Genomic DNA, 15,275 nt, shown 5'->3' with positions numbered 1-15,275 from the left:
CAAGATGTCATAAATTAAAAACGAAGACGAGAAATTTATCCCCTATCCCATTGATTGATTTGACATAAGATGTAGAAAATATACATCAAGTCAACAATGAAAATCTTATTGTTGGTATCTCAAATGGTAATCAAAAAATAATATCAATTTTACATTTCAAATACTATGTTGTATATACTTTTAAATTTCATTGATATTTTCTTCTACGCTTTTATTTTACAGAATATTTGGATCATGGTGATCAACATGTTGTATGTCAAACATGTCATGCAAAGTTATAGAGAAATGAATCCATTAGAGGTAAAGAAAAAGGGAACACGGATTATTCATTATGTTGTGCTTACGGCAAAGTTCAACTTCCAGATTTAAAGAAAGCACCCTCAACTTGTGAAAAAATGTTCCGAAATACGGATTCTAAAAGCAAACACTTCATGAAAAACATTCGACGTTACAATTCAATGTTTTCTTTTACGTCGATGGGTGGTAAAATTGATTCTTCAATCAATAGAGGAAACGCTCCATACATTTTCAGATTGGGTGGTCAAAATTATCATAGTATTGGAAGTCTTTTACCAGCAAAAGGATCGGAACCAAAATTCTCTCAGTTATACATTTATGATACTGAGAACGAAATTGCAAATAGACAAAGATGTTTTCGGTATTTATTCAAACTTCTTATTCATAATTTATTATTATTATTATTATTATTATTATTATATATATATATATATATATATATATATATATATTACTAATATTATGTATAAATTTATTTATTTTAGTGGGGAAAAGGATCAATCGACATCAATTGATAGTGATGTTATTGAAGATATTAAGGTGATGTTGGATTCAAATAATGTCTTGGTTAGATCTTATAGGATGGTGAGAGATACTTTTCTGAAAAATCCAGAAGTTGATATGAAATTACGACTTATCGGGAGAAGGGAGCAGGATGGAAGAACATATAATCTACCGACTGCTTCTGAGGTTGCTGCTTTAATTATTGGTGACATTTCTGATTCAATTGAAAAGAGGGATATCGTCGTTCAAACAAAAAATGGCTCTCTACAACGTATCAGTGAGTTGCATCCTTCGTACCTTCCTCTCCAATATCCATTACTATTTCCATATGGGGATGATGGTTACAGTGTTGACATTCTTCATAGAGGCGTGTCATTTACGACCAACACCAAGCGTGCGAAATGTACAATGACAGAATATTTCGCTTATAGGATTCAAGATAGAGATCATTCGTTCTCTCTCATTCTTAATTCAAAAAGGTTGTTTCAACAGTTTCTGGTAGATGCCTATACTATGATGGAAACGGAGAGATTGTACTACATACGTAGGCAACAACATGTTCTTAGATGTGATTCTTATGAAAATTTACGTAACCAAAAAGCTCAAGGAACGACTGATATCTCCAATGTCGGCCAACGTGTCATATTACCTTCGTCCTTTACTGGTGGAGCACGCTATATGTTGCAAAACTATTTGGATGCTATGTCACTATGTAAATGGTTTGGATATCCTGATTTTTTCATAACCTTTACGTGTAATCCCAAATGGCCTGAGATTAAAAGGTTTCTTAAGGATACTTCACTTCAACCAGAAGACAGACATGATATATTATGTAGGTTGTTCAAGATCAAGCTTGATGCATTCATTAAAGACTTAAGGGAGAATCAAATTTTCGGCAAAGTTCAAGCATGTAATTAAAACTATATTTTTTAATTATTTATAAAACATTACTCTTATTATTATATTTTTTATATGTTTTTATAATCTAATCACATATTTTTTGCAAATTCTTTTATAGATGTTTATATCATTGAATTTCAAAAAAGAGGTTTGCCGCATAGTCATATATGTCTATTCATGCATTCTGACAACAAGCTACCAACTGTTGAACTTATCAATCTGATAATTTCAGCCGAGATACCAGACAGAATTGAAGATCCTGAATTGTATTCACTTGTGAATGAGTTTATGATTCATTGTCCATGTGGAGCTGAAAATATGAATTGTCCATGCACGGTGGACAAAAAGTGCTCTAAAAGCTTTCCAAAACAATTCTGTAATCATTCGTCTGTTGATCAAAATGGTTTTCCGTTATACAGGCGAAGAAATGATGGTCATTTTGTAGAAAAATCAGGTGTAAGGTTGGATAATAGAAATGTTGTTCCATACAACAAATATCTATTGAAAAGATACCGGGCACATATTAATATTGAATGGTGCAATCAGGGATCTTCTATAAAGTATTTGTTTAAATACATAAATAAGGGTCCTGACAGAGCTACAGTTGCTGTTGTACCAGCCAACAATGAATGTGAAAATAATGATGTGGTCGATGAAATAGCTGAATATTACGATTGTAGATATTTATCAGCATGTGAAGCATCATGGCGAATTTTTAAATATGATGTTCATTGCATATATCCTTCTGTTGTCAGACTACCTTTTCATCTACCTAATCAACAACAAATTGTATATGGCGAAGACGATGATATTGATGATGTTCTTGACAAACCTTTTGTTGCGGCTTCAAAGTTCACATCTTGGATGGAGTGTAATGCAATCGACAGTGAAGCACGAAAACTTACATATGTTGAATTTCCTACAAAGTTTGTTTGGATATTAAATGGTCGGTTTTGGAAGCGAAGGAAAGTAGGAAAAGTCATCGGTAGAATTCATTCGGTTTCACCTAAACTAAGTGAAGCATATTTCTTAAGGATTCTTTTAAATAAAGTAAAAGGTCCGACATCATTTGATGAAATTCTCACGGTAAATGGTCAAAGACATTCTTCTTTTAGAGATGTTTGTTATGCACTCGGGCTATTAGATGATGACAAGGAATACATTGATGCAATTAAAGAAGCAAGTCATTCTGGATCTGGTTTTTATATACGTTTCTTATTTGCTACATTGTTGATGTGTAATAGTATGTCTAAACCAGAGGTCGTTTGGGAAAATACATGGGAATATTTGGCAGATAGAATTCTATATAACCAACGACAAAGATTTAAGTCTGCAGCTATTACATTTTTTTCTTATTTTTTACTTTATTTAATTTCTTTTTATTATTCAACAACCAAAGGGCTTCTACTCCAACGGTATCAGGTGATGCCCTCCCTCCTTGAGGTTGAGGGTTCAAGTCCCGTGGTGGAAATAGGTGGAATTAGGTGTTAGTTTAGGAGTAGATTATAATATTTGTATTTGCCGGTTCAAATAAAATAAAATAAAATAAAATAAAATAAAATAAAATTAGTAATAAAATTATTAAATATCGACCACATATTTTCTAAATTATTTAATATTTTCGTGCAGAATTGTCACTCGGAGTAGATGAACTTAAAAACTTAACTTTGTTCGAAATAGAACAAATTTTACTTCGAAACAACTCTACTCTCAAAAACTTCAAAAATATGCCATACCCAGATGTTGAATCCGTTTCTTCTTCAAACAATCGACTAATCACCGAGGAGCTAGATTACGACATTCCCGTTTTAAAGAATGACTATGATCGTATGTTTCTTGCATCAACAAATGAGCAACGTAACATTTTCCTAAACATCATGAGTGTTATTCAAGAAAATAAAGGAGGTGTCTTCTTCGTTTACGGTTATGGTGGAACAGGTAAAACTTTTTTATGGAATACAATATCAGCAGCAATTAGATTTGATGGTAATATTGTCTTAAATGTTGCTTCAAGCGGTATTGCTTCCTTATTATTGCCCGGTGGTAGAACAGCACACTCTCGATTTATAATTCCATTTGAACTTACAGAGGATTCTTTTTGTAAAATAAATCCAGATGGTGAGTTGGCTAGCTTAATAAGAAAAACCTCTTTAATAATTTGGGATGAAGCACCTATGGTCCATAAGCATGCATTTGAAGCTTTAGATTGAACTTTGAAGGATTTATTAAGGTGTGGAAATTCAACCATCTCAAATATTCCATTTGGAGGGAAAGTTATTGTCTTTGGAGGAGATTTTAGACAGATTCTACCTGTTGTTCCGGGTGGCAGTAGACAGAACATTGTAAATGCTTCTTTGAGTTCTTCATATTTATGACAACATTGCAAAGTCCATAGATTAACAAAAAAAACATGAGGCTAACTGTTGGAAGGGATCAATCTGATATACGAAAAATAAGAGATTTTGCAAATTGGCTATTGGATATAGGAGAAGGCAAACTTGGTGGTCCGAATGACGGTGAAACGATTATCGATATTCCTGATGATATTCTCATTAATGATTCACATGATTCTATAGGTTCCTTAATTGAGTTTGTATATCCGTCAATTTTGGAGAACTATAGTAACACAAATTATTTCGAAGAAAGAGCGATACTTGCTCCAAAAAATGAAGTTGTTCAGGAAATAAACGACCGTTTGCTTAACAAGTTTCCAGGAGATGAAGTTGAATATTTAAGTTCAGACAGCATATGTGAATCCGAATTTGTCCATGATCAGTTTGATTCAAATTTATACTCTCCTGATGTATTAAATGGTCTCAAAGTATACGGTTTACCAAATCATAAGTTAGTTTTAAAAATTGGTGATTGATCAGAAAAACGGCTTATGTAATGGCACAAGACTACATGTGTTATCATTGGGCAAACGTGTTATTGAGGCACATATAATAACTGGAACTAATATTGGAAACCAGACTTTTATTCCAAGAATGTCTTTAACTCCATCAGAAAAAAAGATTCCCTTCAAATTCACAAGAATACAGTTTTCTTTGGCCATATGTTTTGCAATGACTATTAATAAAAGTCAAGGACAATCGTTATCAAAGGTTGGTTTGTTTCTCAAAGATCCAGTTTTTTCACATGGACAATTGTATGTTGCCTTATCTAGAGTTCAAAGCAGAGAATGATTAAAATTATTAATTTTAGATAAAGATGGCAAAGTCACAAATAAAACTTCCAATGTTGTTTATAAGGAAGTTTTTCAAAATTTGTAGCCAACTTTTTTGTAGCATATTTTATTCATTTTTAGCAAATCACACTTAATACATCATATTACTTTATTTATTTATAATTACGTATTGTTTATTTTATGTTAATTTCATTACACACACCGGTAATGCATCATCTGCGTATGTCCAACAAGAATCATGCACCAAAAATAAGGGTTTTCAAAAAACTCTATTTCTAATTAAATACTTATGATTTAGTTTGTAATTAAATACTTACAAATCAAAAAGTTTTTGAAAAATTCAATATTACAATTCATAAGTTGTCAAAATTAATGAAATTTTATTTTATTATTTAATTAATTTTAAAATTCAATTAAAGTTCAACACCCATGGGTCCCACGGGTTTTAACCTAATGTTATATAAATATATATATATATATATATATATATATATATATATATATATGAAAACATTATACCCCAAGCCACTTTTGGAGTTTTGGTAACTGTCCAAACGACCACCTCAAAAGGTAGGTGGACTTTCATCATTGAAGTCCATACATGATGTATACAAATTAATCTCAAGTGGATGGCAAACGATAGTTTTTATGTTTTATTTTATGATATTTATAAAACTAATCATTATTTTTGTTTGAATGACGGTATTAACATTAAAAAAAACTAACAATTGCTAGAAAAAATTACATAGTTGAAGTTTCTAAAAAATGGTTTTTTCACCCAAACTACCCACTAAACATAAATTTTAGGTTCCATTACTAATCCAAATAAACAATTGGGATTGAATAAAATCTCAAAGCAACGTCTTGACAATTCGATCAAAACATCGTCAAGCCGACTGCATCCAAGCATCTCCTAGCTTTAAGTGGCATTCGAACATTATAAACCCAAGACAACCATTCTGATAAGGAAGAGAAACTGACAAGTCCAATTCTTACCATCTCGTAAAAAACCCCACAACTCCATCACCATATCACAAGAAAACAATCGTCTCAACATCAAGATCACAAATGGGACACCTAACATAACCAATATAAATACCTCTCATATCCAGATTAACTATAGTAGGAATCTTATTTAAATCCATCCTCCAAAAAAAAAAATTAACCTTAACATGCACCAACCAGATCCACCAAGTTTTTACTGTCGCAACCTCTAAAATTTTAACATCATTAAGAACACATGTCGAAGCAACAATAAAAACCCAAAGAAGCATCTATAAAACTAATCATTATTGATAAAGGGCTTAATAAAAATAGAGGTGATAAAAACTGACATGATATATTAATCTGATATAAACTCGACATGATATAAATGGGTCCAGGTAAGACTTTTTAATTTGTTTAATTAAACAAGATTAACACAATACGACACGAAAAGTAAACGCGTAAGGTAGGGCTTGAAAATCTCAACTCGAAAATCACTCTGTTTGTTTATATACAACTTGTTTTAATTCTTTAGATAAATTGGACAAACCAAATTCAAAAACCATATATAAAAGAATAACATTAGGTTAAGTCGCGTTGTAATTTAGAACGACTTAACCGCCTAGGTGAAAACTTTATTTCATTTTTATTTTCTTTCCCTCTCATAACCCACAGTCACATTCAACCACTCCCTTCTCATGACATCGCCCTCCACCTCCCAACTCTTAATATTTCTATTTTTTTCACTTTTTCTTTCTGTCTATCCAACTCCTACTATTTCAACATGTTTAATGTTTCAACCTAAAATGATAATATATTACAAGTTCTAAACCCTAACCTACTAACCTGACACAAAAATAAACGAGTTGACACGACATCTTAGTTACATGGGTCGTGTAAGGTCAAACTCTTTCATCCCATTTAATATTTTCATCCTACACAATACGCCATGTTTTTTTTAACGACAGTGGAATTGAAACACACCTGACTAGCAAGAAACTAGTTGCATATGAATCTTGATGCTCGTCCCATAGTTGCCATTTGTAACGCTCTAAATCGAAAGTATGGACATTTTTTTGCCTACAATAATGAATCTCTTACTCAAACCTTTAATCGCTTTAATTGTCTTATTAATGATATTAGAAGAGTTAACATTCTAAATCATGACACTATTCTTGTTCTTAAGTTTCTTGATTCACTTGATGAGAAGTGGGAACATAATGTTGATGTTCTCAAGAATAGTGAGAAAGTTAAAACTATGGATCTGCAGAGCATGTTTAGTAATCTCAAAAATTATAAAGAAACCAAAGCCTAAATGTAACGCCTAGATTTTTCATAGTGGGGAAAACTCACCTCACTGTCGGACGAATAGCTGAACAATACACTGCTCCGGATACCGGCTCTACTTGTTACCTATTCAACAGATAGAGACCAAGGCTTAACTATAGCTCAAAATACACAAAATAACCTTAAGTCAAACTTGGTCAACCCTGGTCAAAGTCAAAGTCAACGGTCAATGTCCAAAAGTCAATATTTCTTCCCATCGGAGTACACCCTGCGTACCAAAATAATACACCCAACGTACTCTGATGTTGACCAAAAGTGGGGCACTAACTATGTACGCGCAACGTACCAGCAGGTACGCCCAGCGTACGCAGCCCAGTCCCAAAACTCCATTAAAAGCTTATTTTGTAACACCCATAAAATTCAAGCCAATTTAAAACTTTTTAAAACATTTAAAACCATTAAGTTATTACAATTTGTTTTCAAAATAGTTTAAGCATCAGAGTATCCCCAGAATCAATCATGAAAATATGAGGAGGTGCAAGATCACGCCTTCGCCTTCCCGCGATCATCAGAAATACCTGAAATAAAATCAACAACTGTAAGCCCGAAGCTTAGTGAGTTTCCCCCAAAATACCAACCTCATATAACCATACTCATATCATATCAGCAAATACAGAACAACATGCATAATGAGCCTTCAGCCTGACTGGACCACCTCGCAGGGCCTACAGCCTATCTGGACCGCTCCCAAGCCTTCGGCATGACTGGACCGCGTCGCAGGGCCTACAGCCTATCCGGACCGCTCGCTGGGTATGTTGGCCTACAGCACAAAGCAGGACCGCCTCAACCCAACCCCCAACCAAACAAACATGTGCACATAAATATCAGACGCTAGCTCATATCATATATCAGTCAAACCGATCTAACAGATCACTAATCATAGCAACATCCCAATAACCGGGATACAGACCTAACCGGTCACTAACATAGCATCATCCTATAACCAGGACAATCATGTGCACATAGATATTGTAACACCCGCGTTTCTAGGCTAGGCATTAATATTGATGTAATAGTCTAGTTTAACCTTTGTAACTCGTTTTGAATTAATAAGAAGGTATTATTTGAGTATTATGTGTTTTATGCTTAATTGTGTGGCTTAATTGAATTAAGAATAAAAATAAGCGTAAAAATGAAATATTAGATAGAACCGATATCGATACATGAAGACGAAGTGGTCGTGACAAGGTTTCCGAATATATAAAGAATGCCGAAATCCGAGTTATAACGAAGAAGTTATGACCTGTCGAAGTTTCGCGACAGAACCGACACGATGCTGAATGACGTAAAAATATGAATGTAAGATAGAGTGATATTTAGCCTTAGTGATCTAAACGAAAGATGTAGAATACGTTAAACCGAGAGCGTGCATAAAAAGAACGTCTAAATCTGACTTCGTATGAGGAAGTTATGATTTTTCTAAGTTTCGGCTTAGCAGTATGCAGCCTGAAGTTCGAATATGAGATCGAGTGATTTCTAGCCGAAACAATCTAAACGAGAATCGAAGATCTCGTCAATAGTAGTGCAACGGTAAAAAGACAGACGAAAACGGACGTCGTATGAAGAAGTTATGGATTTATAACGGAGTTTTCCTGTCCCGGCCTACTAAAAATAATATAATAAAAATAAATCAAAATTAGCCGACAGAGTCTAAACGAAAGTTGTAGAGCATAACCTCACCTACGCGTGGATATAAAGAACGTCAAAAATGGAGATCGTATGCAAAAGTTATGAATTTCTGAAGTTCGTGGCACGCATCCCAAAGTGGGAACGCCCCGCGTTCAATTGGGGAACGCACCGCGTTCAGTGCTTGGCTTCGGATTGGCCACGTCGATGCTGACTCAACGGATAAGGGATAGGATCGGAACCCCGCTCCTACGCACCGCGTTCGAAGGGAACGCCCTGCGTTCGCGGCTGACTCCAACCCTATAAATAGAATGCAAGGCCTCCAGGATTTGTTGCTCATTTCTTCTCTCTCACTCCTTATTGCCTCGATTTGCGTGAAAATTATACCCCCGAAGCCCCGGTATCAACCCGAGACCCGAAGCGAGTCCCGAAGCCCCGAAAATCCCGAGAAGTAAATTTTCTGAGCCGAAACTTACCCGCGAGAAGCCCGGTGTGTGAAGATCTCCCGGTTTCACCGAAGAATACTACTTTTAGAGCCGTAGTGCTGTCCGATCATCTTCTGATCAAGTGAGTGTATATTCATTTTCTTATAACACATAGATATGAAGTATTCTTTATAAAATACGTGCTAGGTGTTTATATATTATTTGTATATTTGAACTAGTTGTTGAACGGATGTTTTGTACAGGTTTTAAGCTGTATGTAAATGTATATACTTTATCTACTAATATGTTGGGTAGAACATGGGTAGACAGTTGTTGTGTGATGAAATAAAATGATGAGAGGCCTCGTTGTTGTTGCTGATTCAGTCATCTAGCGGAGTTTAGATGACGAACACTGACTTTTCTAGACAGTCCAGTGGAACGCTAGCAGACTCATTACCTGTAGGTGTTAATGAACTTGGGTGTTCATTTGTTGTACTCCACCCCCCTCATGGTTGCCTTTAGGACATCTATTGTTAAGGAAACCCCTTTGCAGTGATGTCCGTCCCGATGAAAATCCTAGATTAGGTCCCTTGTAATAGTTATTGTTTTAGGGACATAAAGTGAGGATAACGGGAATGAGTAATCGGGTCATTGTTGGTTGATGAACTAAATATATTTATTTATTGTGGGTTGAAAACCCTATATGCTCACCAGGCTCCCAAGCCTGACCCACTCAGTTTCTTTGTATTACAGGTAGTGGCGCGAGAGCATAAGTTGGATGACATTGTCAAGATATTTTTGGATTATAGACCAGTAGTTATATGTAACCGTTGTAAGGTCTATATTGTATTGTTTATGCTTTTGGTCTGTATCGGAACATGACATCCCGAGTTTTGATATATAATGAAAATACATTTCTTTAAGAAATGCTTTGATAAACTTTATTTTATCATGTTTTGTTTTGGGGACAAATTTTCGCAACTCTTTTAAATCAATGGATTTACTCTGAAATTATTTTAAAAGCATAAATGAAATCGGTCTTTTCTGGCCGTGATTTTGGGGATGTCACAGTTGGTATCAGAGCATTAGTTTAAGCGAACTAGGAATTTGTAGGATTTCTAGACTTAAACTTAGAATGCTAAGTGAAGATTTTGAGATAGTGTCTGTTATACTTTAGACACGAGCACTAGTTTATTTTAGGAAAGTTGCCTAAAACGCTTTTATGTGCTAAATGTTATATGTTTGTCATATATGATATTATTTGTTCGGATCTATGGTTTGTTGCCAACCAGATCTGGAAACCTTATGTGTTTAGGATTCTAAGCGTATGATTACGGTATTAGAACTAGCATGTAAACGTTTCGGAGTGATAAGGATGATTTGATTTCTATCGTAATTGAGGATCTAAATTCACCTTATTCGGTGTATAGATCAAGAATGGTAAGAACAAGAAGCGGAGTTGGAAACGCGAACGAAAATAGGAATCAACCACCTGTAATCGAGCAAATACCTGTTGTAGCTGCTGCACCTGAGCCGGTGACAATGGCTGGTGTACAATTGATGATTCAGACGATGTTGGATCGTCAGACGGAAGAAACTAGACGTCTGCTTCAACAAAATCGTGAAGAACTTTCAATTCAAGTTGAAGAGCCCGAAGTGAATGGAGGGCCGTCGGAAGGAGGTAAATTCAGTGGGACTGTTGGTCAAGCCAACCCACCAATTGTTAGGCAGAATAACCACGATGGAGGGAATGATGGCCTTGGATGCAAGTACAAAGATTTTCTGACTTGCAAACCATCGACCTTCACTGGAAAGGAGGATCCGATCGGAGTCATGGATTGGATCTCAGAAATGGAGCTAGCCTTCATGACGTGTGGTTGCAGAGGCAAGTTGCAGACCACTTTCGCAGTACGTCAGTTCAGGGGTGGAGCTGTTCGATGGTGGAACACTCTGGGGAAGACCCTAAGCCCTAATGAGCCACTGCAACTGACTTGGGCAGAGTTCTTGGTGCAGTTCAAGCGCAAGTTCTGCTCGGCCCAAAATCTACTGGAGTTGGAGAACAAGTTTCTGACATTGACAAAAGGCAGCATGTCAGTTGATGAATACACTAACGCCTTTACAGACAAAATGGAGTTTGCTTTGCGCATCGTTCCAGATGAGCTGACAAAAGTTGACCGGTACGCAAAGGGACTTCCGTGGGAGTACGCAGTGCCAGTACGTCAAGCACCTACTCTAGAGGCAGCTATCTGGGCTGCCAAGTCTGTTGAGGACATGATCAAGGGAAGAACCGCCAGCAAAGTTGAAGTTGGTGATAAGAGAAAGTTTGAGGGAACTTCAGGTTCCAGCAAGAAGAACAAATCTTCGAAGCCTAATTCGAAGAAGTTTGGAGGCGAATCGAAATGGTGTGAAAAGTGCAAGGAAAAGCACTCTGGGAAATGTAGCGAGGATGTGACCTGCTACAAGTGTGGAAAGACGGGGCATTATGCCAATGAGTGTCCGTCCAACAAAAGAGTGTGCTTTGGATGTAACGAAGAGGGGCACATTTTGAAAGACTGTCCTAAAAAGAGGGAGGCAGCAAAGCCCAACATTCCACCAAAGCCGAAGGCGAGAGCCTTCCAGATGACACTCGAAGCTGCTAAAGAAGAAGCTGATGTCGCTTCAGGTACCTTTCTCGTAAACGAATTGCCTTCCCAAATTTTATTTGATTCAGGAGCCAACTACTCCTTTGTATCGCATGAATTTGGTAGAAAACTAGCTTTGCTTGTTGATAGATTAGATAATGCTTTATTAGTCGAAGTTGCTAGTGGTAATTTTATACCTGTTAGCCATCGTATGAAAAACATCTTAATCGACCTGAATGGGAATAAGTTCCACGAGGAATTATTGCCTATCGAACTTAACGGTTTCGACATCGTGTTGGGAATGGATTGGCTTAGCGCTAATGATGCCGAAATACTGTGCAAGAAGAAGATTGTAAAAGTAAACCCGCCAGGGAAAGAGTCATTTATGGTGTATGAGGACAAACGCAGAGTAAATTCTGGAATCATTTCTCTAATGAAAGCCAGAAGATGTTTGGCGAAAGGATGTACATCATATTTGACATTCGTGATCGATGCTAAGAAGGAGAAAAAGGAAATGCAGAGCATTCCTGTCGTGTGTGATTTTTCAGAACCTGAATAAGGCAACGATAAAGAATAGATATCCATTGCCGAGGATTGATGACCTGTTCGATCAACTACAAGGTTCAAGTTATTTTTCAAAGATCGACCTAAGGTCAGGATATCATCAGCTGAAAGTAAGAGAGCAGGATATCGAGAAGACTGCATTCAGAACACGATATGGACACTACGAGTTTTTGGTTATGTCGTTTGGACTAACCAATGCTCCCGCAGCATTCATCGATTTAATGAACATGGTTTTTAATCCGTTCCTTGATAAATCTGTGATACTGTTCATAGACGACATTCTGATTTAGTCGAAAAGCCAAGAGGAGCATGACAGACACTTGCGAGAAGTGTTAGAAGTCTTGAAGAAGGAGAAGTTGTATGCTAAGTTCTCCAAATGTGATTTTTGGATTCGAGAAGTCCAATTCTTGGGTCACGTGGTCAACCAAGAAGGAATAATGGTTGATCCAGCAAAGATTGAAGCTGTGATGAAGTGGGAACAACCAAAAAGTCCCACGGAGATCCGAAGCTTTTTAGGATTAGCCGGATATTACCGAAGGTTTATCCAAGGCTTTTCTTCGATCGCTACTCCATTAACAGCTTTGAATCACAAAGGACCCGTCGGTGGTCCTCATCTTCATCAGCAGCATCTGCGGCGGCAATGGTTGGAGATTACGGCCTCTACAGTTGGGTGGCGGCTCCGATCATCTCTCCCGATCGTCCCCGACGTCCGACAGTGGCAGTGGCGAGTCGCGAGCGACAACAACGCCTACCATCGGCGCTATCGGTGGCATCCCCGAGGCGAAACAGCATTAGCAGCGGAGAGATGCCCATTCGTGAGCTCATTGACGATCTGAGCGGCGACAGCAACTCCGTACGTGGGTTTTCCCGGCGGTCCTCGACACCAACAGCAGATTGTTCACGGCGGTTGTGACTCGATGGCAGTGGGGGTGTTGCAGCATCAGAGACCCGAAGGAAAGAGGGGTGGTGACGGCTGAAGGGAGGTTGGAGGGAGAGTGGCGGCCGATTGAAAAGATAGGGTTATGGTTACCGGGGTGGTAACGTTTAAATACCCCTCCCTCCTAAGCATTTTTCCATAATGACAAAATCACCCCCTCCATCTTCTTTTCTTTCAACTTTAATCAAAATGTTACCATTTCTACCCTGGCTCCAGAAACTCTTTACAAATCAAATCCGTAATTTACCCAACAGCCCCCAGCTTCCAAAATCTTTTCAATCTAAGCCCATCATTTACCAAACAACCCTTGTCCTCAAAAATCCTTTGCATAATAAATCCCGAAATTACACTTTAACCCCCAGAGATTCAAATCTTGTCATTAGGCTCCCCGAAACCAACACCCCATTATTTGTTATTCGATTTTGAGCTATAATAATATAAAATAATAATAATAATTACTCCCCGGGGTTCCTGATTTATTATTTAATTATTCTACTTAAAACGGGATGTTACATATTTCATTAAGCCCTTACGTCCAAAACTCAGATCCAATCCCAAAATGATATCCTAAGTCATAAATTTTCCAACTTTATGACTTTGCAGGGCTATAAAGTGCTTAGTGTCCAAAACCCTAAGTTCTTAACCAACACTTCTTCAATGAGTTCCTTCTTCTCCAAGGTGCACCAAGAACAATCCAAAGCACTTAAAAACACCTTTTTTTTTCTCACAAGGCTCAATCTAGTGTTAGGGTTTCAAGAGAGGGTGTTGGAGAGGTGGAGGATGAGAATGGAATGGGTTTGGATTTGGGGAAGTCAAGGAGCTTAAATAGGGCTCAAACCATGAAAATAGGGTTTAGGAACTGATTGCGTACGCCCAGCGTACTAGGGATGCCCTAGTACGCCATAAGTACTCTCTGTACGCCATACGTACGCGGCTAACCGAAAAATTGTCCTAATTTCAAACGGTCGTAACTTTTTCGTTCCAACTCCGTTTTGACGTTCTTTATATCCACGAAAAAGTGTTGAAGAGCTCTACAATATTATCTAAATATCTTAGACTAAAAACTTCTCGAACAAAAATCCATATTTCATGCAAGGACCCAACCGACTTTTCCCTTTCTACCCTTCGGCCCATAACACAATTCAAGGGCAAAATCTCTTAACTATCATGACCTCCTTCCACAAGGACTAAACTTTTCCTCCTTAAGGCCCAAAACCTTACACAATCGACTTCCGGTCCATGGATCAAAAATGGCAGGAACCAGGATGTTACAATTCTCCCCCACTTAAATTACATTCCGTCCTCGAAATCAGCTCTCGCTTCCACTTCACGATAGAACCCCTAGCCGAAAACCTGCAGATTTGATCTGCTCTAAACCTCCTCGGCCAATCGTCGTCATGCTAATCCAGCACATAAGTGCATAGTCTATAAGAGAACCAACTGGAAAATAGAACCACTGACTATTTACTACTGTTGAAACCTCCATTAAAAAAAGGCGTTTCCCAACGTGAGTCTCATCTATATAACCGCTACAGAGAAGTACGTACAACACCAGCATATTCCACAACTTCCTAGCTATAATACCGAACTTTTAGTGAGAACCACAGAGTTGGGGACTCTCAAAACTACAATCAACGAATCAACTCTATCAATATGCTTCCCGAGAATGGGAACCCATCAGATCTAAACCTCAGAACCCATATTCCAAGACTGATATTCATCCATTTGTTGAACCCACCCCTTGTCTTGACTAAGAACACCACCAAACACGTAGAATGAAGTACTCAAAACACATCGATTGCGAATTTCAACCAATTCCAAATCTATAAGATGTACCAAAAACCTTAAATAAACCCTTGACTCCCTGACATGTCATTACCAAC

The 15,275-nt window shown here is 37.3% G+C and overlaps 2 protein-coding genes across 2 annotated transcripts; both read left to right on the top strand.

Moving 5' to 3' along the window:
• Positions 1–476: 476 nt before the first annotated feature.
• LOC145121910 (uncharacterized) lies at positions 477–3,911 on the top strand. The gene is made up of 4 exons (XM_079057592.1): positions 477–658; positions 783–1,711; positions 1,820–2,899; positions 3,331–3,911. The coding sequence occupies exons 1-4, from the start codon at positions 477–479 to the stop codon at positions 3,909–3,911; spliced, it is 2,772 nt and encodes a 923-aa protein (XP_078913718.1).
• Positions 3,912–4,111: 200 nt separating this feature from the next.
• On the top strand, positions 4,112–4,570 carry LOC145121909 (uncharacterized). Its single transcript, XM_079057591.1, has one exon. It carries the CDS (start codon positions 4,112–4,114, stop codon positions 4,568–4,570), a length of 459 nt encoding a protein of 152 aa, XP_078913717.1.
• The last annotated feature ends 10,705 nt before the right edge of the window (positions 4,571–15,275 follow it).

This window comes from Lactuca virosa, chromosome 6 (genome assembly GCF_052849685.1).
Source record: "Lactuca virosa cultivar CGN04683 chromosome 6, Lactuca_virosa_CGN04683_v6, whole genome shotgun sequence".
In the NCBI taxonomy this organism is placed as follows: Eukaryota; Viridiplantae; Streptophyta; class Magnoliopsida; order Asterales; family Asteraceae; genus Lactuca; species Lactuca virosa.
Note: the sequence above shows the minus strand (reverse complement) of the source record. Positions and strands in the feature narration are given on the sequence as shown.

Coding starts and splice junctions, on each gene's coding strand:
- LOC145121909 (XM_079057591.1), top strand. CDS start 4,112: ATGAGGCTAACTGTTGGAAGGGATCAATCTGATATACGAAAAATAAGA.
- LOC145121910 (XM_079057592.1), top strand. CDS start 477: ATGGGTGGTAAAATTGATTCTTCAATCAATAGAGGAAACGCTCCATAC. Junction 659..782: donor AATAGACAAAGATGTTTTCG/GTATTTATTCAA, acceptor TATTTATTTTAG/TGGGGAAAAGGATCAATCGA. Junction 2,900..3,330: donor AGCAAGTCATTCTGGATCTG/GTTTTTATATAC, acceptor ATTTTCGTGCAG/AATTGTCACTCGGAGTAGAT.